General features: G+C 37.3%; 1 protein-coding gene across 1 annotated transcript in view; it reads left to right on the top strand.

Moving 5' to 3' along the window:
• GALNT2 (polypeptide N-acetylgalactosaminyltransferase 2) overlaps nt 1-23,249 on the top strand; it is a 69,797-nt gene that overhangs the window by 36,011 nt on the left and 10,537 nt on the right. Inside the window, exons 2-10 of the mRNA XM_063307085.1 lie at nt 4,836-4,929; nt 11,274-11,427; nt 13,569-13,667; nt 13,785-13,852; nt 14,294-14,359; nt 14,804-14,925; nt 16,118-16,205; nt 20,866-20,953; nt 22,173-22,276. Of these exons, the coding sequence (XP_063163155.1) occupies nt 4,836-4,929; nt 11,274-11,427; nt 13,569-13,667; nt 13,785-13,852; nt 14,294-14,359; nt 14,804-14,925; nt 16,118-16,205; nt 20,866-20,953; nt 22,173-22,276 (883 nt within the window). The remainder of the gene's footprint in view (nt 1-4,835; nt 4,930-11,273; nt 11,428-13,568; nt 13,668-13,784; nt 13,853-14,293; nt 14,360-14,803; nt 14,926-16,117; nt 16,206-20,865; nt 20,954-22,172; nt 22,277-23,249) is intronic.

Below are 23,249 nucleotides of genomic sequence, written 5' to 3' on the forward strand. Positions count from 1 at the left end.
CTCTGGATACAGGAGGATTCTTATTTACTGTTAAAGTGTTTGAAGTGTTTAACTGTCAATTGAAAATCTGTTATACTAAACTAGAGCTGTTATATCTGTGCTGTAGAAATCCAGATGTCCACTGGATGGCAGTAAAATGTTAGTTTTATCACTTTACTGACATCTAATGGTCATCTGAATTTCTACAAGCACAGATATGGAAGCCTGTACCTGTATTAAACTGGGAAACATAGTAAATCAGAACAGCTCTCCACACTTTTGCCATAGTTACCTTATAGTTGTTAAGCGTAAAATATTAAACTTTTGAGTTATTCAGAGGGTTTAAAGTAATCTTACAAGTTACTCCCCTACTTTCCTTACAAAATGGCAACTAATGTAGAACCATATTTCTGTTTTGGCATTGTACATTTTTATATAATAATGATAACCTTATGTAGTCGATCTTAAATTGACTTAGTCCCTACATAGCTGAAGAAAGTTAATGTGATCTTTTTGCATGCCTAAATAATGTAACTTTCTTCATTTGTAAACATGTGAATAGTCTAGTGTTTGCATAGCAAAATCTGCCAGTTTTTATGTCAACTCTTGTAAATGAAGAGGACTTTATAGGGGAGGGATTATTCCGTCTCTGAGGTTTGTGCGTCATGCTATCTTAGTCAATCTAAATATTTTTTAGATTGATATCTAAAAGAATAAAAGTACAAAAGAATAAAAAGAATATTTTATTCTTTTATACTTTTGCTTCCCCTTGACTTTATATTACATAAGCCAATTTCTTTGTGTATTGAAGTTTATAATTAAGAAATGGCTCTGCTATTATCCTTTTTAATGTGTGAGTTGTTTGCAACTCTGGTGCATTAATTGCCTGTTAAAACTCTGTGTCTGTTTGTCCTTCCTTCCATCCAGAACTTATGATTTCTAACTTTTCTGTTTTTCACCTAATAGAAATAAATACAATCATTAATAGTCTCTAAACAATGTTTTTTTTTCCCTACGGAGAATGTATGATGTGTCTTGTCATGTGAGGGAAAGAGGCTGGACACAAGTGAAGCCAGTCTCACTAATAGTTCTGCAAGAACACCAACAGGATCGGCTTCACTTTTCCCTTTATCTTTCAGTGGGGATAGCCAGGGTGTTGGGAAATTCTCCTCTTAGGGAGCTCATGCAGCATTATTTCATCTTTCACTTCAAGGTGCTTTATTACTGATTTTAAACTTGAACTACTCTGATAATATACACATAACTCTTTGTCCTCCTCCATGCCTTCCATAGATCATACTTTGTATATAAAATGTCTGTGTTCAGTTCTTGGCATATTTTTTATTTATGCATTTATGTATTTATTTATTTTCTATCCTGACTTTGTTATTTTTATAAATAACTCAAGGCAGCAAACATGCCTAATACTCCTTCCTCCTCCTATTTTCCCCACAACAGCAACCCTGTGAGGTGGGTTGGGCTGAGAGACAGTGACTGGCCCAAGGTCACCCAGCCGGCTTTCATGCCTTAGGTGGGACTAGAACTCACAGACTCCTGGTTTCTAGCCTGTTTCCTTAACCACTAGACCAAACTGGCTATCCAAATAGAGCTGGAAAAGCTTTAAACGCTTAAACTAGGAACAGCTACCAGCTAGTCCTGTATAAGTAATTTGGAACCAACAGCATTACACAGCTTGCTGAATTCCAGTATAATGCAAGCTCACCAACATAAGAAAAATCTGCCAAGTTTTCTTTACTTTGGTAAAATCTTGAGTGATCTCAATTCAGTCAGGTTGACTTCCATTATACTGTGTTACACATACTGATTTCTATTATATTTGGTTTATGTAAAATGTAATAATGTGGGGGGAGCACTGACTTCTTAACTAAAAATAGCAATAAGTGTATTTATTTAGTCAGTTTATGTATTCATCCTCACGGCAAACGACTCAGCCCAGTGTAAGGTTTAAACAGCAATAAAACTATAAAAATGAACGATCATATAATAAAGTATAAAACAAATTACACTGGAAACAGTTCAAACAATATGAACCCTCCTGACCTAATGCCTGGGGGGACACTAGTCTTCAAGGAAGACAGGGTTGGGGATGTCTGGCTCTCGGACGGAATACTATTCCATAGGACAGGCACAGTGACAGAGAAGGCATGTCTCTTAGGTCCCTTAAGATGACATTGCTTAGGAGACAGGACCCAGAGCATGGCATCCCTGTTGGATCTTAATGGATGGTCACAGATAATAAGGGACAGGCAGTCTGGCAAATAGCCAGGCCCTGTGCCATGAAGGCCTTTAATATGATAACCAGCACCTTGAATTGCATCCAGAAGCCCACTGGCAACCATTCCAGCAAATTAGCAGTGTTACATGAATGTACCAAATTGTGTCCATAACTACCTGTGCCACTGCATTCTGGGTCAGTTGTAGCTTCTGAGGGATCTTCAAGTGCAGCCCTATGTAAAGCACATTGCAGTAATCTAAACAAAAGAGGACCAAAGTATGAGTGACCACGAATAGGACCTCCTGATCCAGGAATGGGAATAATTCGCACACAAGATTTATTTGCGAGAAGGCCCTCTGAGCCATGGCTGACACCTCTTCAGGCAGGAATCATGAGTCTAGGAATAACCTCAGATTTTGCATTGGATCTTTCTTCGGGTGGGCAATCCCATTCAGAATTAGAAATGGAAAATCTGATGATCTAGGAAGCCTCAAAATACACAGCTACTCAGTCTTGCTAGGGTTGAGTCTGATTCTATTCCTCCCTATCCAGACCCCCACAGCCTCCAGATGTTGAGTCACAATCTTGACATCATCACTTGGGCAGCCAGGGACTGTGATATATAATTGGGTATCATCAGTCTACTTAAGGTCAGATGGAACCACCCCTTCACTCAAGGATGAATTTGCTATTGCTTGAACCCTGACCGTGCATCACCTCGTAGGAAGTCTTGACATGAATCCAATAAACAGGTAGTTGTACTCACAGCTCCAAGGATCCTGTCCGCGTTCACAAAACCAGTAGGTTCAAAGTCTTCCCAGAGAACGATGTCAGACCATGCCTCAGCCAACTCAGCGGGACCTGCACAGCAGGAGTCCAAATCCACGGACTAAAGCTATCCTTAGGAGTTCAATATTAATTCTTGAAGGCCCTTGTACTTGTAAGTAGGTTAGTTCCACCATGATTTCAGTTGCATGTTGTGTCACAATTCCCTGGCCGATTCCTAATCTGCATTTGGTCTGAAAAGGCTTCTCTTTGAATATAAAGTGGGGGGTTTGTTCTGTGTATTTCAAAGTCCTCGACACATTGTGCACACCTCCTAGAATGGGAGCCTGTAAGTATTTGTGACTTCCCCATAAGTGCTGGTGCTGAGAATCTACTGCTTTGTCCCGAATAATTAGACATTAACATTTTAAAACTGCAAGATATTTTAAGACCTGTTGTCTAATCCCTTGATTGCAAATTAAAGTGCAGTGACATAGAAAACAAGAAGCCTTTTACAAGTCCTGCTTCTTAGAAATGTTTGAATCTTAAATAAGTATTACTTAGGGAATTTTCTAGTACAGAATAACAAATATGGGTTCAGAAAAGTTAAAAGGTATTTTAACCTGAAGTGGAGTATCACAAAAAGCATAGTAAAACCTGGAATTTGATAAGGCAGGAAAAATGATTTGCTAGCTTTGTAGTGATTTTTATAGTGGTTAGTTAATTTGTTGTGATTGGGTAGGATCTGATCCTAGTGACTATGTGAACAAATGTGGCCCCCCTCCCTTTTGTACTGGCCGCTGATGATGATCTGTAACTCTTCCAAAGATGTTCTGGTGATCGCTTTGATTCTATTCTTCCACCTCATTGGTTGTTTTCCACTTTTTCTACTTCCTTCAACCTTTTATCGGCAGGCTAGTTTTTTCAACTCCTTTGTAGTGAATATGATTGAAATAACTTCATTGCATTGTATGGATATAGGTATTTCTGACTTGGCTATTTAATGAAATGGGGCCAATCAGAGGAATTTTATACAGTTCCATGATACAGGTAGTCCTTGGTTAACAACAGTAATTGGAACTGGAATTTCTGTTGCTAAGTGACACGGCCATAAAGTGCAACGTCACATGACTGTACCGCTTAGCCACAGCAATTCCAGCACTTCCAGTTGCCGTCATTAAGCAAATTCCACGCTGTTGTTAAGCATGACATCACATGGTCGCCATCTGCAACCTCCTGCCAACTTCCCCATTGACTTTGCTTGTTGGAAGCCAGCAGTGAAGGTCACAAATGGTGATCACGTGACTGCAGGATGCTGCAGCGTCATAATTGTGAGCTGGTCGACGAGTGCCCAGATTGCAACAGTGTGACCACGGGGACTCTGTTACAGCTGGAACTTTGAGAACCGGTCATAAGTACCACTTATGCAGCACTGTCATGAGTTTGAACAGTCGCTGAATGAGTGGTCGTTAAGCAAGGACCACCTGCAATCATAAAAAGAAGTTATTTATAAAATAACTCTGTCTGATGTGTTATATTGTTGTAGAGCAAGCATTTAGAAAATGCCTGAAATGAATGAATACTAGGGATGTGAAAAAGGTTTGTTTCAAAACCTGGAATGGTCAGAACAGCTGTTTTGAATTTGAAATGGGATGTTTCAAGCTCTGTATGTTTTCCACAATACAAGTGAATACTTGGTTCCAGTGCTCAGCGATCCCTCTTGTTGACATTGCCATTTTAACTGATGTTAGACACCTTGGTTCCAAAACAGTAAAAATAGCCATTTCTATCTTTGTGGAAGTTTTTTGAACTACTTTTTTTAATGACAAATCTGTGTTTGTATTTTTCTCCCTAGGAGGATCCAAATAATATTAACACATTAAAAAAGAAAGATCAACACAGTAATAATGGGGATGAAAAGACGCAAAACATGGAGACCCTGCCTCCAGGTACTGAAATAGTTGCTTGTTACTTTTAAAGTATTACACAGAAGTAAAAATTACTAAAGCAGCAGAAAAGATAGAAAACATGAGTATTATGACTCAAGTAGACAATGAAGGGTGAGAAATGCATTTAAGTGTTTTGTTTCATGTATTCATATTTTTGACATCTAAAGATAAAATGTAAAAACTTTTGAAAGTGTAGTTAGCCTAAAACTTACTGTGTTCAGTGGGGCATATTTTTTGAGTAGACATTATAGGACTGTACTGTTAAGAAGAGAACTATTATCCTGCTGAAAAGATTTTAAACCAATCCATCCTGAATCATTTTGTAACAAAAATTAGGATTCTGGAAACCTTTTTCTTATTGAAAGCCTCTAATCTTTCTGACTGATTTAAAAAAAAAAGATCTGAAATGGGAATGTTTTCTGAAGAGTCAAAGGTACCAAAACATCAAATGGACTATGCTTCCTTTCATCTTTTAAAGTAAGCAAATCATAACAGTGGAAACTTCACATACTGTCTTATTGTGGAACAGAATTTTAATCACTGTTGGGACCAATCTGTGAAAAATAAAATTTAGCACTAGTTAAGTGGCTCAAGGGCAGTTCTGGAATAGTTATGATAAACTGTACCAAGATAGATGGATGGATGGATGGATGGATGGATGGATGGATGGATCACACAGATTGTAAAATGTGCACACATAAATAATGAAAACATAAGTAGTATGGTGTATTAGGCTTAGATTAGGATCTTAATTTGAGATAGTATGATTCTGCCAGCCTTCTATAAAGCTTTGAAGATCAGGTTTTTCCCTAAGTCAGAAGGTCTTGTGAACTATTCACATTTATTACTTGTGGTTATTGAATTGCCTCTGGGGTAATCTGCTTTGTGTCTTATTATATTTTATTTTTACAGTATTTATTGTTTTAATTGTATTCTGCCCTGAGTTGTATATTGAGTGGGCAGCTGTTTTCATTGAATAAATAAAGACATAAATTTGATTCAACCCTAGCTCATGTCTTAAATTGTTCTCACAGTTTATGACCATATACTTTTTAAGTTAAAAACTCATGGTTCCTCCTTTTAATAAAATAATAATTAATTGATTGTAATATTTGGATTAATTTTTAAATGAAAAATAATTTAAAAATTAGTTAATAAAAGTAATGCTGGGCCTAACAAAGATTAATTCAATCTTTATAATTAATCTTTACTGTTTAGCTATTTAGCAACATGGGTTATCCCATTAACATCCTTGAGGAATTTAATTTTTTTTGACTGATTATTTTGTCTGTTGTCTATCACTTTTACTAGTGCTATTTTAATCTGTTCCCGTTAATATGTAACTTCAGAAAGTTAGAATCTCTGTTTGATTCAGATGCTAGCATTTGCAAGTCTAGAGAGACACAATTTCAGTACAGGTAGTCCTCATTTAGCGACTGCCTCATTTAGCGACCATTCACAGTTATGATGTTGATGAAAATGTAACTTTACAACCAATTCTTATATTTACAACCTTTGCAAGTCTGTAAAGCAAAGGAAAGCTGAAGTAAGCACAGTTGCAGTTTCACTTAGTGATCGTTTCACTTAACAACCGAGTTGCTGGTCCCAATTGTGGTCACTAAACGAGGACTACCTGTAATGAGACAAAACAGAATTTTAGAAGAGATATGAACAGAGATATTATTTATTCCAAACACGTGTTCAGATGTTTTTGCACAGGAAAAATGGTCTTAAAAATGAAGAAAGCTATTTTTTTCCTTGTTAGATGTTTATTTTACCCAGTTGTTAACATAACTCATTTCAGATAGCAAGAACTGCCCTGTCTGTCTATCTATCTGTCTAATTAATTATTAATGTGTCACCTGATTTCAGGGCTGTTTCAAGACTTCTGAGTTCTCATTAGACATAATTAGAGGTAACATGCCTGAATATGCTCACTGTTGTATTAGAATTACTTCCTGATTTTATATCCATAATCATTGTAGAGTGGACAATAAATCCAAATAGGTATTAATGAAACAGTTTATGTAATTATATCCTGTTTATATAAACTAAATATTTTTGTGTGCTATATATATGAAAAGGTCAGAAATTATTTTATTTTATTTATTTTTTGCCTTCAAGTCAGGTTTTGACTCGTGGTGACTGCCTGGACTAGTTCCTGCAGTTTTCTTGGCAAGATTTTTCAGAAGTGGCTTGCCCTTGCCTGCTTCCTAGGGCTGAGAGAGAGTGACTAGCCAAGGTCACCCACCACTCTTTGTTCCTAAGGTGGGACTAGAACTCACAGTGTCCCTGTTTTTAGCCTGATGCCTTAACCACTACACCAGACTGTAAATCACGTTAAATAGCATCCTGAATGTATGTTGATACATTTCTATTTTTTAATAGTAAATTTTATTAAGTTTCAAAGAAAGAATAAAAACTACAATAAAAGCAAAAAACTACAAAAAAACCCTTAAAAAGTGCAAAAACACAAGAGAAGAAAGTGGCTTCTGACTTTTAACAGCGAGGATATAGAAAATTTCCATAATCAATCTCTTACTCTATATTAATCCAAACCACCACATTATTTGTATAAATCATTCTTCTTTAACACATAATAAAAATCACTAAATACATTTGCTCCTCCCCCTTATATTAAAATGAAGAGAAAAAAAATCATATAAACCTCCTAAACATCTTTCTCCCCTCCAAAAGATAAAACATATTTAATTATTCCCTTCCTACCACTATTCTATACATTTCTGTCTACTCTAATAAAAATCAAATTGAAAAGCATGTAAGTTGTCAGCTATTATACTTAATCGTATGATGATTTTAATAATCCCAATCTTAATAAACCCAAAATTTTAATAAACTCAAAAAAACAATGCCAATTCAAAACAGTAAATCCAAATCTTTAAAGGCAAATAACATCAGTCAAATCCTTAAAGCAAACCAAATAAACATTCTTCAACCCTTATCCCACTTCAGAATAAAGCAGAGCAGTTACATATTCCCAAGATATGCACAGAGCTTTCTTCTTAAGAAAATCAAACAGCCCAGCTGCCCTCCTCAAAAATTCCAGGTTCTTTTCATGGTATTCCACCAGGAGATCGACCCTATTCATGGCTTGCAGATCACTCTCTCCCCTAAATTTCCACAACTCCATTATCCAATCTTCATCCAGCATCTTGACAAAAATCCTAATCTCAGTCTTAAAAATAACCTTTCTATTGCTCTTAGATTCCTCAGTTTCATCCACCACATCCCCAACCTGATGACACATTTTAGCTCTCATATTTTCCACAATGTCCTGGATATCTTCCATAAAGGTTTGATAAAAGTCAAAAGATATCTGAAGTCCTGGTGAAGGTCAGAAAAAAGCTGCTTGAAGTCCTCCATATCTCACGCAGTAGATTATGGCACCCCCTAGGAACTTAATCAGCAAAAGTCGAAGATAATGAGAGAGTTCGAAAGTTGTTTACAAACAATGAAAGTAAATAGCAGACTGTTTTCAAGAGAAAGTGAAGACAGAAAGCTGAAGGTTCAAATCAGCCGATTCAATGTGTAGGAAAATGCTAATATCTTCAAATTTAATACAAAAATAATAACAAGAAGACAATTGTTTACTCAATCTTTGAAATTTCCCTTGGAAGGAAAACAAAATCTAAAACTTAAAAAAAAAATTAAAAAGTAATCCCAAAAATAACATTAAGCACCAAGAGAACCAGCTTCTCCTTGCTGTAGAAAGCCTCAATCTGGGTATATATACTTTAAAAAAAAAGGTGATTTAGAAATGGGGTGGCCAGTCTTAGTGTCCCTTTAAGGCTACAGCATGGCTTGGAAATGGTGACGTCCCCACCTCCCAAGTGATCTTACTGATTGAGTGCAAAACAGAGTTTGCGATCTCCTGACTGTGAGCCTCTGTTCCGGAGGACAGATGGGATGATTCCAAGTATTCTCCTTAATCCAGAGAACGTTGCTGGGCTTTGGGAAAGCCTGCCTGAGCCCCCCAAAATGCTGCTGCGCTGTCCGCTCCACCCGCCGAAACAGCGGGCACAACCGCTCAGTCCACCATTCCCACCGGAAGCCTCAGTATATTTCATGTATCTGGAATTTGGTGAGATGAAGGCAAAAATAATGTTGGCTTGGAAGGTAGTCTCGTAACTTGCTTGCTTGCCTTCTTATTTATTTATTTATTTATTTGACTTAGACGCCACCTGGCCCAAATCAACTCTGGGCAGCTCACGGCATAAAAAGAACAACAAATATACAATCCAGATAAAAACATAGCAATAACCAGATGGCAGATCCAGTAAGCACAACATAAGACATACCAAATAAGCCCACAGCCTGGGAGAAGTACCAGGTCTTAAAGTCCTCTGGAACACTATCAGGGTGGGAGCCATAGAAGAGTGTGTGTTTGGGGGTAAAATTGGACTTTGGCTGTACGTGGCCAAAAAGAATCCAAACTAGTCTACACTTTATGTATATTACTAAAAATATGTAAAACCACAATGTGGCAGAATAAGTGATATATGTGGGCCTATCTGATGATAACCATGGCATATGAAAGATTGTGATTTGGAGTATAAGAGGAATAAACAATCAACATAAAGAATTAACAAATGACAGAAAAATAGATATATTGTATATCTGTGAAACTGAGAGAAAAGGAAAGGATGTAATCGATCTGAATGAAGGTGGTTTGATTTTATGAAGTGGAGTTGATGAATATGTGCCAGGAAATAAAGGTTTAGGTTTACTTATGAATGAAATGTATGTCCAAAAGCATGAATTGGTAGCATCTAGAATAACCTCGTATAGGAATCCACAAGTTGGTGATATAGGTAGTCCTCACTTAATGACCAGTTGTTCAGCAACCGTTCAAAATTACAACGGCGAGGAACAAATGGTAGTTATGGCTGGTCCTTGAAGTTATGGCCTTTGCAACGCCCCCATGGTCACATAATCAAAATTCAGCCACTTGGCAGCCCACCTGCATTTACAACCTCAAGATGCACTTCAACTCCCCCCCACCTATCTCCCCCCACCCCCATCTTGGCTATTTTGGACAAACAAACACATGGTAAAGGAATGAATTTAAATCTGAAAAGCAAAATTGATTTGATGATTTATGATGAATGTTTGAGAGAATTTGAGATGGCTACAAAGGTGAGAACTTGTAAATGTGGAACAGATTGTTTTTTTGGTAATGTGTCCAAAGTGGAAAATTCGTATTAGAGCCTGTTTTTGTTGCCTCTCAGTTGGATATGTAAGGAAAAACATAACATTAAGTTGAATACAGTGGGCATGGGTTATTAAAGCATGTGTGGTAAAATAAGAGGATCAAGAATGAAATTGCATGAATATGGATTGACACTCACAATAAAGGTGAGTGACCAATACCAAAGGAGTAAGCTGAGGTGATTTGGTCATATACAGAGAATGAATATGAATGGAATCACAGAACAAATGTATGAAATGAATGGGTGGACAGGAGTTGATATTTTAATGTTTCGTTTCTTTCTCCTACATGCCAGCTCACTTCCACAGCTTCTCCTATCTCCTACGAGCAGCTTTTCCTGTGGGAATCTAAACTAACACTCCTTATCTGCAAAGATAGTTTAAGCCAACACAAAGTATTTATTTCGGCTTCTGTGTGGAAGCCTTGATACTTGACCAGCCAGCAGGAAGGCATGGCTGAATGCAGGCTTGTCATGGGCTTTCTAATAATCTGGGAATCAAATATAGAGTTACAGTACCATGAGATTGAGGGGAAAGATCTTTGCAGGTATTTGTAAGATTATTCAAGAGCTTTTTAGGTGGGATATAAATAGCTTATATGAATAACATTTAGTGGAGAGTCTATTAAGAAATTATTCTGCAACTACAAAAGGAAAAATGATCCTAACATGCATGTCATATCGCCTTCAGAAGCTGTTCTGTGGAAACTTTTAGGTGTGTGTGTGTGTGTTTTAAAGGCTAGTATTGAATGCAGATGGAAAATACTAGGAAGAAAAAAAATGAAAGAATTTTAGTATTTCAAACAATGTTGTAGAGCATGGAACCTGTTTGCACTGCCAATAGGTAAGTAGAACACGGATAAGGTTGATTTACATGTAGCTGCTAAAACAGTTCAGAGATCTCAAGCTTCACTACCCCAGCAAGATTAGATTAAGAATGGAGTCACAGTATACTCAGTAACGCATTTGATGAAGGGTGCAGGTGTGCCCCTGTTCACTTTTCACTGCTTCTAGTCCTTGGAAACTTGCTATATTTGTCTGTATACTGAAAGGTGCTTAACCAAGGCCAGAGCTTATCTTAGGTCTTCTGTTAAAGCCAATTTTTCTTTTTCTTAGGAAAAGTTAGATGGCAAGACTTTGACCAGGATACTTACATTGGAGTCACTATGGTCAAAGCTGGTCAAGACCCGTATGCCCGCAATAAGTTTAATCAGGTGGAGAGTGATAAACTACGAATGGACAGAAATGTTCAGGATACAAGACATGATCAGTAAGTACCAAATTTCTTTAGAAATAGTTTTCTTGCAGCAAATGGTATCTAAGTTGAAAAGTGTACCCTGTACTGGAAAATAAATAATAAGCAAATTGCTCAGCTGCAGCTCTCAAGAGTTCAGTTGTTGAGTTGTTTGATCCTATTTATATTTCTGTGACAATATTCTCTGCTGAGTTGCATTAATTCATAGTACTGAATGACAGTTCTAAAACAATACAAAGCAATTCAAGAATAAGTTACACAGTCTGTACAAGACCTGCTTGATTTAAGTATTGTATGCAACGTCCTTGGTATTGTGTCAGTATTGGCATCTTATTTATTTCTCTGCCTGGCATTATTATGGCTTTCTAATCTCACCTAACTGGGATGCTGTTAGTTTGGAATGTGCACAAATGAAGATTTAATTCCATTTTTACTGGTTTTAATATTAATGTTAATCTGTTTTGGTGTTTTGTTCTACCTAACACCTTGTAAACACCTATTAGAAACAAAGTTGGCTTATTAACATTTGTACAACTAAATGCCCAAGATAACTGCCTCATACATAAGGCAGAATCAAGGTACATATTTCTCGGTTCTTGGCTACTTTTTGCCTCTTGCCATCTATGATTCCAGAAAGCCCTCAATGCATGTTTTTTTCAACAGGCCTGGGGATCCCCTGGCAACAGGGAGCCTGTGTTCTGGCTGCATCACATTTAATATTCCGATGCATTCCCTCTTGTAATCCTGTTTTTATTTATGTTTAATTGTTTTCATTGGATAGATATGTGTCTTGCTGGATTTTAAAAAGTACTGGAAACAGGAAGAAAATGTAGCATCCTTCAGTTCTAAATTTGATCTCCAGTGTTCAGACTAAAATTAGAATTGATCAGATGCAAACATAGACTCAAAGTTCCTTACTTGTTATGCACTTAACAAAAATTTTGAAAATTGCTTCTATTTCTTATATTAAGGAGAGGTCCAAAGGTGTGGGAAGCATTCACCTGCTTTGATTAATTCTGTAATTCTGTGAATGAACAAAAGATCAACGTTGCTTTGCAGTCCTTTTGTCCGTGAAACTTTTAGGCAGTTTCATATTTTATGAGCCAGATAGTATATAAACATTTGGGCTTTGATTTACTTAGCCCTAAATTCAACTTAGCTTGCTAAAGCAGTTCATTTTGATCAGCTTTATGCCAATCATTTATATTTTCACTGGTAGAATTAGGCTGAACTGCGTGTTTTTCATCATCATATCTTGTAAGTTGTCTCCTTCTTAAGGAAGCAGGATGCAGATGCCTAATAACCTGACTGTTTCAGAGACGATATAGGCTGAACTTTTTGTGTAGTCTTGAATATGTATGCCTTGCCACCATACAGGGCCCTCTCCCCTGAACCAATAAAACAGTGTAGCCTGGATTATAAGTGGGAAAACATGGTGTAGCATATTTGAGCAATAATTCAGGTTGATAAGTTTATTCTCAATAAGTAATCCTGGAAGAAAGTATTCTTAGAAATGCCTACATTTATTAAGCTCCAATGCATTTCAGAAAATAAGACTTTCCCCTTCAGGCATTTTAAAAGCATATTTTAAAGATACAGCAAATTACATAGGAATGTGGTTTTATATTTTTGGAAAGAATGATAGACAAGTGTACCATTTTATAAACTGAAAGATCTGTACCAAACTAATGTCTTACAAGGATCAGAAACTTAGGAATATATGACTGGTAAACCATAGCTATCCCATGAATACAGCTCACACTTTCAAGGCAGCCCAGATCATGTCAGTGACAAGCTTGTGACATTTACCCTGAAACCAAATGTTAAGCAGTCATCTGGGCTCGTTTGGGCACATGGAATCACAGCTTAGAGCAGGGTTTCTCAACCTCGGCAGCTTTAAGATATGTGGACTTCAACTCCCAGATTTCCCCAGCCAGCATGGGAGATTGAAATCCACATATCTTAAAGCTGCCAAGGTTGAGAAACACTGGCTTAGAGTATGGCGGTTATTCTTTCTTTCGAACCCTCTGCTCTTGCTCCTTCCCTACAAGATATAATGTGGGTGTCTGGTGTCAGCCTTTAATGAGAGTCTCTAGGTCAGTGGCACTATGGAGCAGAGGTTTAACATTTGAAACCCTTTTGTTCTTCCTTTTAAGGTGCCAACGGAAACAGTGGCGGATAGACTTGCCAGCTACTAGTGTAATAATCACTTTTCACAATGAGGCGCGATCAGCTCTTCTTCGAACTGTTGTCAGGTAGTTCTGAAACATATTTCCTAAACCACAGGGGGCTGCCACAGTCTGATAATTCATAATTTTTTCTCCTCTCATTGAACCAGATGATTATTCTCATCTGATTTCTTTTCTTTCTAGTGTTCTCAAAAAAAGCCCACTGCATCTTATTAAGGAAATTATACTAGTAGATGACTACAGCAATGATCGTAAGTACTTTCACAAACCTATCTCAAAATATTTAGTGCAAAACATGGGGCGTTATGTTGTTCTGACCAGGGATTATGGGACTTGTAATCCAGGCTGCTTGGAGAGCACTCTGCTGCACTGGGATGAAGCTGCTGGAGTTTTCTGAGTTGGCTGAGCCATATATTTGTCTAGGACCCTACGTTGCTTACAGTTTCCAAAGCATTTACTTTCTGGCATTGTAATGACATTAGCCTGCCTTAAGTAGTTGTCTCTTCTCCCTTTTCAAGATGAAATTGTCATCCATCAGATTTGCAAAATAGGCTTACAGTGGAAAACTGGAGGAAGTCACATGATCCTTAGCTGTGAAACTTGGGGATTTTCCGAGGAGGGAAGATTCTTCATGAGAGTTCCTTGAGTCAAGATAAAGAATTAACTGGTGTTACCTCATTTTCTTTTTCTAGCTGAGGACGGTGCTCTATTAGGTAAAATTGAGAAAGTGAGGATACTTCGAAATGATCGCCGGGAAGGTGAGCATTCTATTAGGAGTGGAAACAATATGAGGAATAAACTTTGGTTAAAAGTCAGAGCGATCTGCTCTTTCTGCACACACTGAATGCAGATGAAATAGGTTGTACAATGGAGGTAGGGCATTTCATCTGATAGCTATTTTAAATTCTGTTTTCCAGCTCACTTTTTAAGTGCTTTCCTAAATCAACAGCTTCCTGGAGGCCTTTCTTAAATCAACAGCTTCAGAAGTGGAGATCTGATTTTTCTAATTACTTTCTTGTACTGCTCTAAGTTAAAGTGCCTGAAGATTGTTTCTGTTGAAGTGAACTCTTCCTAGGTACTTTTTATGGAAAACTTCTGACTGGTTTACCAGTCTTTCCTATCAAATTGTTAGGTAGATTAACATCAGAGGGGAAGTGGTAAACAAGAGGCAATCAAGCAAAGTATGTGTACTTGATTTTCAGGTTTGATGCGCTCTCGTGTTCGAGGGGCAGATGCAGCACAAGCAAAAGTACTTACGTTCTTGGATAGTCACTGTGAATGCAATGAACACTGGCTGGAGCCTCTTCTGGAGAGAGTAGCAGAGGTTAGTTACAAGGGGCATTGTTAATCATCCCTAAGAATGGGCCTCTGAATACTCTTTTGCATTGAAAAGTAGTAGTCTTCATCTAATTTTAAACAGTACTTTCATTTTTTTAAAAAATCAGTCTATTGACTAGATCAGACTTTCTCAACATTTTGAATCTGGAGGGAACCCTTGCATATTCATACTCAAATATGGGCCAGAAGTTACAAAATTATTATATTTGTTTCATGTGTAGGCCTGTATATATGCATTAACAGTGTTCTTAAACTAAAAATGAAGAATGAAACGTATCTCTTTAATGTGAAGTTGCCTGAATTTGAAATATTTTTTTAAATAAATTGTGATCTCCCAGGGAACCCCTAGTGACCTCTCATGGAACCCTAGGGTTCCACAGAACCTTGATTGAGAAACCCTGGACTAGATTCTAAATTGAAGAATTAGTACTGAAACATAATAATAATTTATTACATTTATATGGCCCCTGACTCCCAGTGACTCTGGGTGGTTTACAATTGTTAAAATATTTGAAAAACAAAGGACAATACAGAAAACATAAAAACAGCAGAAGGCAAAGGGACAACGATGGCAGAGGGGAATGGAAAGGAAAAAAGGGCATCAGTTGTCCTCTCCAAAGGCCTGGGTGAAGAGCCAGGTCTTTATGGCCCTTCGAAATCCCAGCAGGGTGGGAGCCGTTTGAATTTTGGGGGGAACCTCATTCCAATGGGTAGGCACTGCTACAGAGAAGGCACGCTTCTGGGGCCCCAATAGGTGGCATTGTTTAATCGATGGAACCCAGAGCGTGCCAACCCTGCCAGATCAAACTGGTCAGGCAGATATTATGGGAGACAGGTGGTCCCTCAAGTAACCAGGCCATATACCGTGTAGGGCTTTTTAAGACCTATCCCTATATGTTTTTAAAAAGTTTAATTTCCTTTAGAGTTTGACTGAGTTAGGAAGTCAACCAGTAATCCTTACTGTGTTTAATTGCCAACAGCATGTTCTTAGACCTGGCAGGGAGGATTTTTGTTTTTTGCTTTTTTTGGAAAACTACTTTAAATGCCATCTACTGTATATGTTTTCTTTAAAGTCTAGCCTTCTAGAGAAGAAGATCATGTCTTTGCATGGATTTTGTAACATACAAAAAACCGCAAGACCCTACTATTCCTTAACTTTGCTTTGAAATTTATTTTAGGACAAGACCAGAGTTGTGTCTCCTATAATTGATGTAATTAATATGGACAATTTCCAATATGTGGGGGCCTCAGCTGATTTAAAAGGCGGTATGTATTTTATTGGAATATGAAGTCTTTCCATGTCTCTAAATGTGTCACAATATCTAAACACTAACTTGAGAAATGTATACCTATATATCTCTGTATATATAAATGGAGTAACATGTCGGAACATGCTTCCAGCCCTTAGAGGAATGACCATGTTCATGTTTTTAGTTAGTGTGCAACAGAAATCTTGCAGGAGAGTAAAGGCTTTCCTGCTAAAAGTACCAAATGCAACGGATGGAAAACATTTCTGCCTAAGGTCTTGAACAGATGCTGTAAAAACTACATACAAATATCCTGACACAGTACAGAACAACTTTCCATGTTTTTATAGTGCCTTTGGGCTCAGATTTGGAACTGCTAGTTCCAAATCTGAGGTTTGTGTGTCAGTTTTGTCAGGGAGATTCTGGAGATTGAAATGAAATATCTGTTTTCCTTTCCTTACTTTCTAAAACACTCCTGTATAATCCAGGAAGAGGTACAGCAGGAGATGAAAATGATAAAAATATCTTCTCTCATAAGTGATGTATGAGTTCAGCATCTGGGGGCAGATTTAGATTCCGGAGCTGCAAGCGTGGTCCATAAAGGAGAAATACAACTATATCCAGATTAGGATGAAACCCGATTCTAGGATCAGCTCAGCCACAGACTGTCAGTTCCTCATTCTTGGACTTGTGGTAGCATTCATTCAGCTAAGATAGCAGCACCAAGCTGACCTCAAGAAAAGCTAAGCAGGATCAGACCTGATTAGCACTTGGATGGGAGAGACTACTAAGAAAATTCTAGGGCTGTCGGCTAAACTGAGAAGCTGAAAAAGCATCCCAGAAGATGGTAGTGTCAAATCACATCTGCCTTGCTGCTAAGAAAGGTACAAGGTTGTGCCTTTGCAGTTACCAGGAGTCAGGCTCATCTAGCAGAATGGTAATTGTTTCACTTAAGTAGATGAAAAAGAGAAAATAGATGGGGAATGCCAGCCTATTGGTTATTCATTCCAAACCTCTTGATCATGGGTACTCACAATATTTTGAGCTTGAAACACCTCATTCCAAAATGGTTGCTTTAAGTTTGAAGTGGGTTGCTTGAGCTATCCTATGAGTCTGTTGATCTTTAAATATCCCTAATTTGAACCCTTTCGAACTTGATTCAGAGCTGTCTTGACTTCAAATCACTTCTGGAATTGTTGGAACATCTTGTTTTGAAATGAAAACAACTGTTTCACATTCAGAATATTTTGCATCCTCCTCCTCTTGATGCTTTCATCAACTGCTGCAGGATAATATGCTCAGAGGTGTCTACAGCAAGCCAAGATTGCATCAAAATGATGATATGTGTGGTGACATCATGATGCAAATTCTACCCTTACGTACTTGTGTCTCAACGTCTGATGCAAGTACAGAAGTTGCGATTTTTTAACATTTTGATAAATGCTTTGCCATTTACCCCTCTCCTCCACTGACACCTTTACTCATGCTATGTAGATATATAGCCACTGCTCCCTGACAATTCAGATAAGACCATGATTCTGCATTTCATCTAATGTAAGGAAAGAACCGTGCTTATGTGTGGATGTAAGGTAGCATGATTAATGTGCTTTGCTAAAATCTGACATAATGTGAAGGGCTAAACCAATACACTTTAGCTCTCTGAAAGGAATTAACTGCAATATAATATTTTAGCAATGGTGAAATGGCCAGCGTCATAGTAATGAGGATTTAAAAGAAGATAAGAAAGAACATACAGCATTGATGCTTGATTTCAGGTTTGCTTATTTTGTCCTTTATTGAAGCTTTCTTTTGTAAAATGAATTAGGAAAGCCTAGACTTGAATTTTCTTGAAGAATTCAAAGGCAAAGAGCAAAGAGGGAAATCTGAAATACTAATGATAGTCAGAGGCATTGCTGTCAAAGTCTGTTGTAGCTGAGATTAAGAACACATTTGTATTCTTGACATCATCAATCACCTCTGTTGTGTGCTCAAATACAGCATCTACTGTGACTGTTTGTTGCTCTAGATATTTGATGATCGTAACAGTCTATTTTGAGGTGCCATAATAGGTAGAATCTCTGAGTACAAGAGTGCTGTTCATATATTGCCATTCTCAGCATAATTACATACCGTACAGTAATTATGCAATTTGGGATCAAATGTAGTTGTGAACAGGTTGAAAAAGGCGGCATTGAACCCTAGGTGGTGGTGATCTGATTTCAGTGTGAAAAAATAAAAAAACTGACATCTGTCTTGTCTTGGAGCTGTACAGATGATCTCAGTGCACAGTCTGCTATTAGCCTCTAATAAAATTGGGCTGATATATTCATGTCATGTATTAGTGTCGGTAGTATTTCTTTAATACCACTGACACTTCAGGTTTTCCTGTGCTCTTTTATTGATACGTGTTCCAAAGGAGCCCCCTAATGTTTGCTGTCGTGTATACAGCTTAGAGCTTTTGCCTTTATGATTGCTTTTATCTTCACACTTAAATTAATGGTGTTTCGTGTAATGGAATACAGTGAAATACCATCTTTCTACTTTAAACAAAGACTTGGTGGTCTCAGCGTGTTGCCCTATTACCCACTACAGTGTAGAATTAAAATGAAGCATGCTTTTCAAATGAAATGGTTAGGTACAATGCAAACAGTGGAAACTGGATCTTTTTTAGTATGTCGTTCCATTAGCAGACAATTCTGGACATTAAAATAGAATTTACAAGAATTTCAGGTGTGGAGGAAACTAAAATCTTTTTTTTAATGCTATTTAAAGCTTGCTTTTGTATGCAGCTTTCTCATAATGTTTTACCTTTGGGCTTTATTTGATGCTAAAATCTATTAATTGTTCTGAAAAGTCTAATCAGAGCAACGTCCACTATCTCTTTGCACAGTCCAGTTAGTTTACATCCTGCCATTGTTGATGAATTTTTCCTTTCCTTCCACCTCCTTGACATCTCCATCCTCACAACACTACAATGTAAGCTGGGATAGTAAATATGGGTTAGTTTATGGTCAGTCAGTATAACTTAATGACCCTGGAGTTTTGGACTTGAGCCAGCCCATATAGGTAGGCTCTTTCTTTTGAGAATCCTGTATATGTATCAGCTGAGAGGGCATCACAGTGCAACATACAGACCCGTTTGATCCCTAAGATTAATAGTCTATAGAGATCTATACAGATCCAGTTTGAGATTGCTAGACTAGTCCGCATAATTACATAGATAAGTTATTAAAATCCCATACTCCTCTATGTCCCAGCTTTTGGTTATGTGAATACTTGCGTATTTGTGATAGACCTACATAAGAATGTTGCTTGACAAGTTGGCCTTGGGCCTGTGCAAGTGCAAATCATCTACTCTGGCACATAAGTATAGTTAACCTCAGGTGATTTCCCCATGTGGTTTCATGTATATATTGAGGTGTGAAAGAGAGGGATTATTTATAGTGCATCCATCATGAAAAGTGCTGCTGGATGCCTGAAAGTCATATATGCCAAAATGCTAAGAATGCAACTAAACAGCTTTTGAAAAATTGTATGCAAATCTAGTACTTATGGCATCTTTGGGACATTACCATGCTACAAGATGCTTAGCATGTTAAACAGGAAGATATTTTTTAATCCACTGTTTATGGAAGGACCCAGCAGCTTACATTCTGACAAATTAACAGAGGGGAAAGCTATTGTAGAAGCAGGCTGCTACTGTTGCCTGCAGTACTGAAGGAAAGTTGCTGCTTGCTAGGCAACATGAGCAGGAGGATAGCTGGCAGGAGGAGGTTGTCCAATCCAAGCATCCGCCCCCCACTAATTGCTATGTTCTGATGTTGTATGATAGCTGGAAAAATGGTTGCTGCCAAAGACAGTTCATGAAAAGGAGTTTAAACAACAGATAGTTCCCATGGAGCTTGAGGGGGTCTCAGAGGATTGTGATTCCTTCAGATGCAGTCAGGTGGCATCTGCTGTGGGAGAGGAGAAGCTAAAATAACAATTTTGGAAATAGCAGCTGGAGGTAGAAGAATTGGCAGGGAAAGCAAGAAACAAAGATCCTGGCTTCTGACTTCAGTGCCGTCTCCTGATCAGATCAGCTGTTACCTGCTGCTTACATGCAGATTCCTTTTGTGATTTCCTCCAAGCACAAAATAAGTCAAAATGGTTTTAAAGTATACCAAAATACACAAAAATCAAACTGAATAAATACTCAGATTGCCTATCAACAGCTCAGAACTGAAAATCCTGTCAGGGTTTCTTGATATCCGAATTCAGTTGTCACTGTGAAGAATAATTTTTGTTGTAATCACGTAAAAGAGGATGGGAATTAGCAAATAAAAGCTGGCATGGTTTTTCTTATAAACTGAACATTATTTACTCTATTGTTTAAATTATTATAACCTCACCTTTCTACTTAAAAAGCACTCACATTTGTTTTAGGACTTTAGCAATGTCCTCTTATCTTCTATGACATCTATTTACGAAAGTATCTTACCAAAGGAAATTAAAGCGAGTGTTGAGTTACGTCCAGCTGGTTTTCACTAAAACCATATCTGAATAGCTTCCTATCTACACTCCATAATTCAAAGACTATATATTTAGGCAAAAGGTAAAGGAGACATTTATTAATATCTAGCATGTGTATTATGACTTTGCTCTTTTTTTTTCTTCTGTTCCCTCCTGCAATCTCTTAGGCTTTGACTGGAATTTGGTGTTCAAGTGGGATTACATGACACCTGAGCAAAGACGAGCACGGCAAGGGAACCCAGTTGCTCCCATAAAGTATGTTCCTGCCAACACCCTTCCCCTCACAAAACAATGTTGTTGTTCTTAGTAAGTGCCACTTCGAGTTACCATCTCCGAAGTTAGACCTGGCAGCCTGCTGTTGAATTTATTGATACTGCATAAAACACAAAATCCAGTATTGCCAAATGCAAGTGATGTTTCCAAATACTGCACACCCATTCTTGAAGAGAAACATTACTAGTTTCTGTCACTTCCTTACCTTGCAGCAAATGTATTGCGTTGGCACTCGTTATCAACATATTGCATTATTATATGAAACTATTACTGGAAGTAATAAATAGTGAAATAGTAATTGCATAAGATGCAGTTGCATAAATTACCAAAAAGCAAATGATAATGTTTTAACAGCGTGTGTGGAATTGAAATCCATTCTATATGAGCCTTGAATTATTGGATTGCTTTCTTGTTGTGCAGCCATATCTGGAAAGTAGAACAAATGATGCAAGGCTCTCTAATAACATGGTGGTCAGATCAGCAGACAGAGAATTACTTGATCTCACATTAGTGTGCTGGTACCAAGAAGAAAGTGTAACAGAAGATAAAAATATATATTTTTCTTGTGTTCATAATTTGATTCTTACTACTAGTAAAAATGTAAATGGATGCATGCTGATAGGCTGAAATTTAACTTCTCCAGTCTTACAAAAGAAACCGTTTCTCTTCCATGCAAGTACCAAAACTGGTACTGCTACAGAATTCTGAATCACTGCTTATACTAAAAGTCAATTTTAAGTTATAAAAAGATAGGTTTGAAAACATGGCTCTTACATGGTAGCAGGGTATCTGTTTAAACTGGACAGTAGTCAGTTGGAAGAGACTGTTCTTGGGAAAAGGTGGTGAACTAATTCAAAGATGCAGATATAATTATTTATTTGAGAACCAACCCGTATTGGTTGGTGCAGAATTAATATGGCTTGGTTTTAGATAGGATACTATTGTGTATTACTTTTTAAAGTATTTCAGAAACTTTCTGTAACCAATTATACACCTAAGGAATTAAGACCTAGTTGGCCAAAAATAAATCTGAAGTTCATGGGTGATGTGATAGGATTTTCCATTGCAGCAATGAGTATAGACAGCTAGGACTGAAGTGAATAGTTTTAAAGTATGGACAGAAAATGCTCAGTTCGAACCTTAAGATCCTGTGCGAGTATATAATGTACCATATCTGCCCTTATCTCTTCTTTCTTTTTAGAACGCCAATGATAGCCGGTGGACTCTTTGTGATGGACAAACTTTATTTTGAAGAGTTAGGAAAGTATGATATGATGATGGATGTATGGGGTGGAGAAAATCTAGGTATGAATTTTTCCTCGGAGCATTGTTTTTGAAGCATAGCAGATGATATCATAGCCTCATTTTTTGTCGGTTAATGCCTTTAGATCTCTGCCTGGAATGGATTAAAACAGCAGTTAATACTTTAAGTGGGTTATTGGCAAACATTCAGCCACAGCAGGGCTCCATTGTGAAACTGGAGTTTTCTGTCAAAAAATAAGTATGAAGTAGAAAGTCAGGGTTATATTTATTTATTTATTCATTCCAATTTATATCACCACCCATCTCCCCCCAGAAAGCGGGACTCTGGGCGGTTTACAAGAAAATTAACCATTTAAAACATGAACGTATAATATGAACGTATATATTTGAAGAAAGCAGTCTCAGGATCTCTATCTTTTTAAAAGTCATACATAACTTGAAATGCATTCTGTGCTAATTAAAAAATACTTGCCAAAGTGTTTCATTTAATAAGGTTGTAAAGATATTCCATGAATTTTAAGTACTGAAAAGTAGGGCATATAGGTCATAGGCATAGTCATAATCTGGATATTTACTTTAAACAAATTAAGCTAATTTTGGTTATCAGTCTAGAAATTGATACTTTAAGATCATTTGTGATTTTATACTTACTTATAGCATCCTAAGTTCGTTTTCTCATTCTGACACTTAAGTGTTTGTATAAAATCCAAGTAATTGTACGATGTCCATATTATTGTGGTTATCTGCTAAACACTGGATTTTAAGCCACGGTTTACTTATTTGAACTGCAAATACAAAAAGTGGCCCATTTTGGATAGGGAAATGTAATAGCTTCATAGACTACATAAATTTGCTTAATTGTTCAATTAAAAGATGAACATGATTGTCTATCCCTTTTTCTTGATTAAAAGCAGGGGAATTTTCAGGGATTTTTAAAACATGTATTCTTGTTATGTGGAAAAGAAGGGTGCATAGGAAGATGAAAAAAAAGAACAAACTGATTCTTCTGTGTGGT

Source organism: Candoia aspera, chromosome 1 (assembly GCF_035149785.1).
Source record: "Candoia aspera isolate rCanAsp1 chromosome 1, rCanAsp1.hap2, whole genome shotgun sequence".
Classification (NCBI taxonomy): Eukaryota; Metazoa; Chordata; class Lepidosauria; order Squamata; family Boidae; genus Candoia; species Candoia aspera.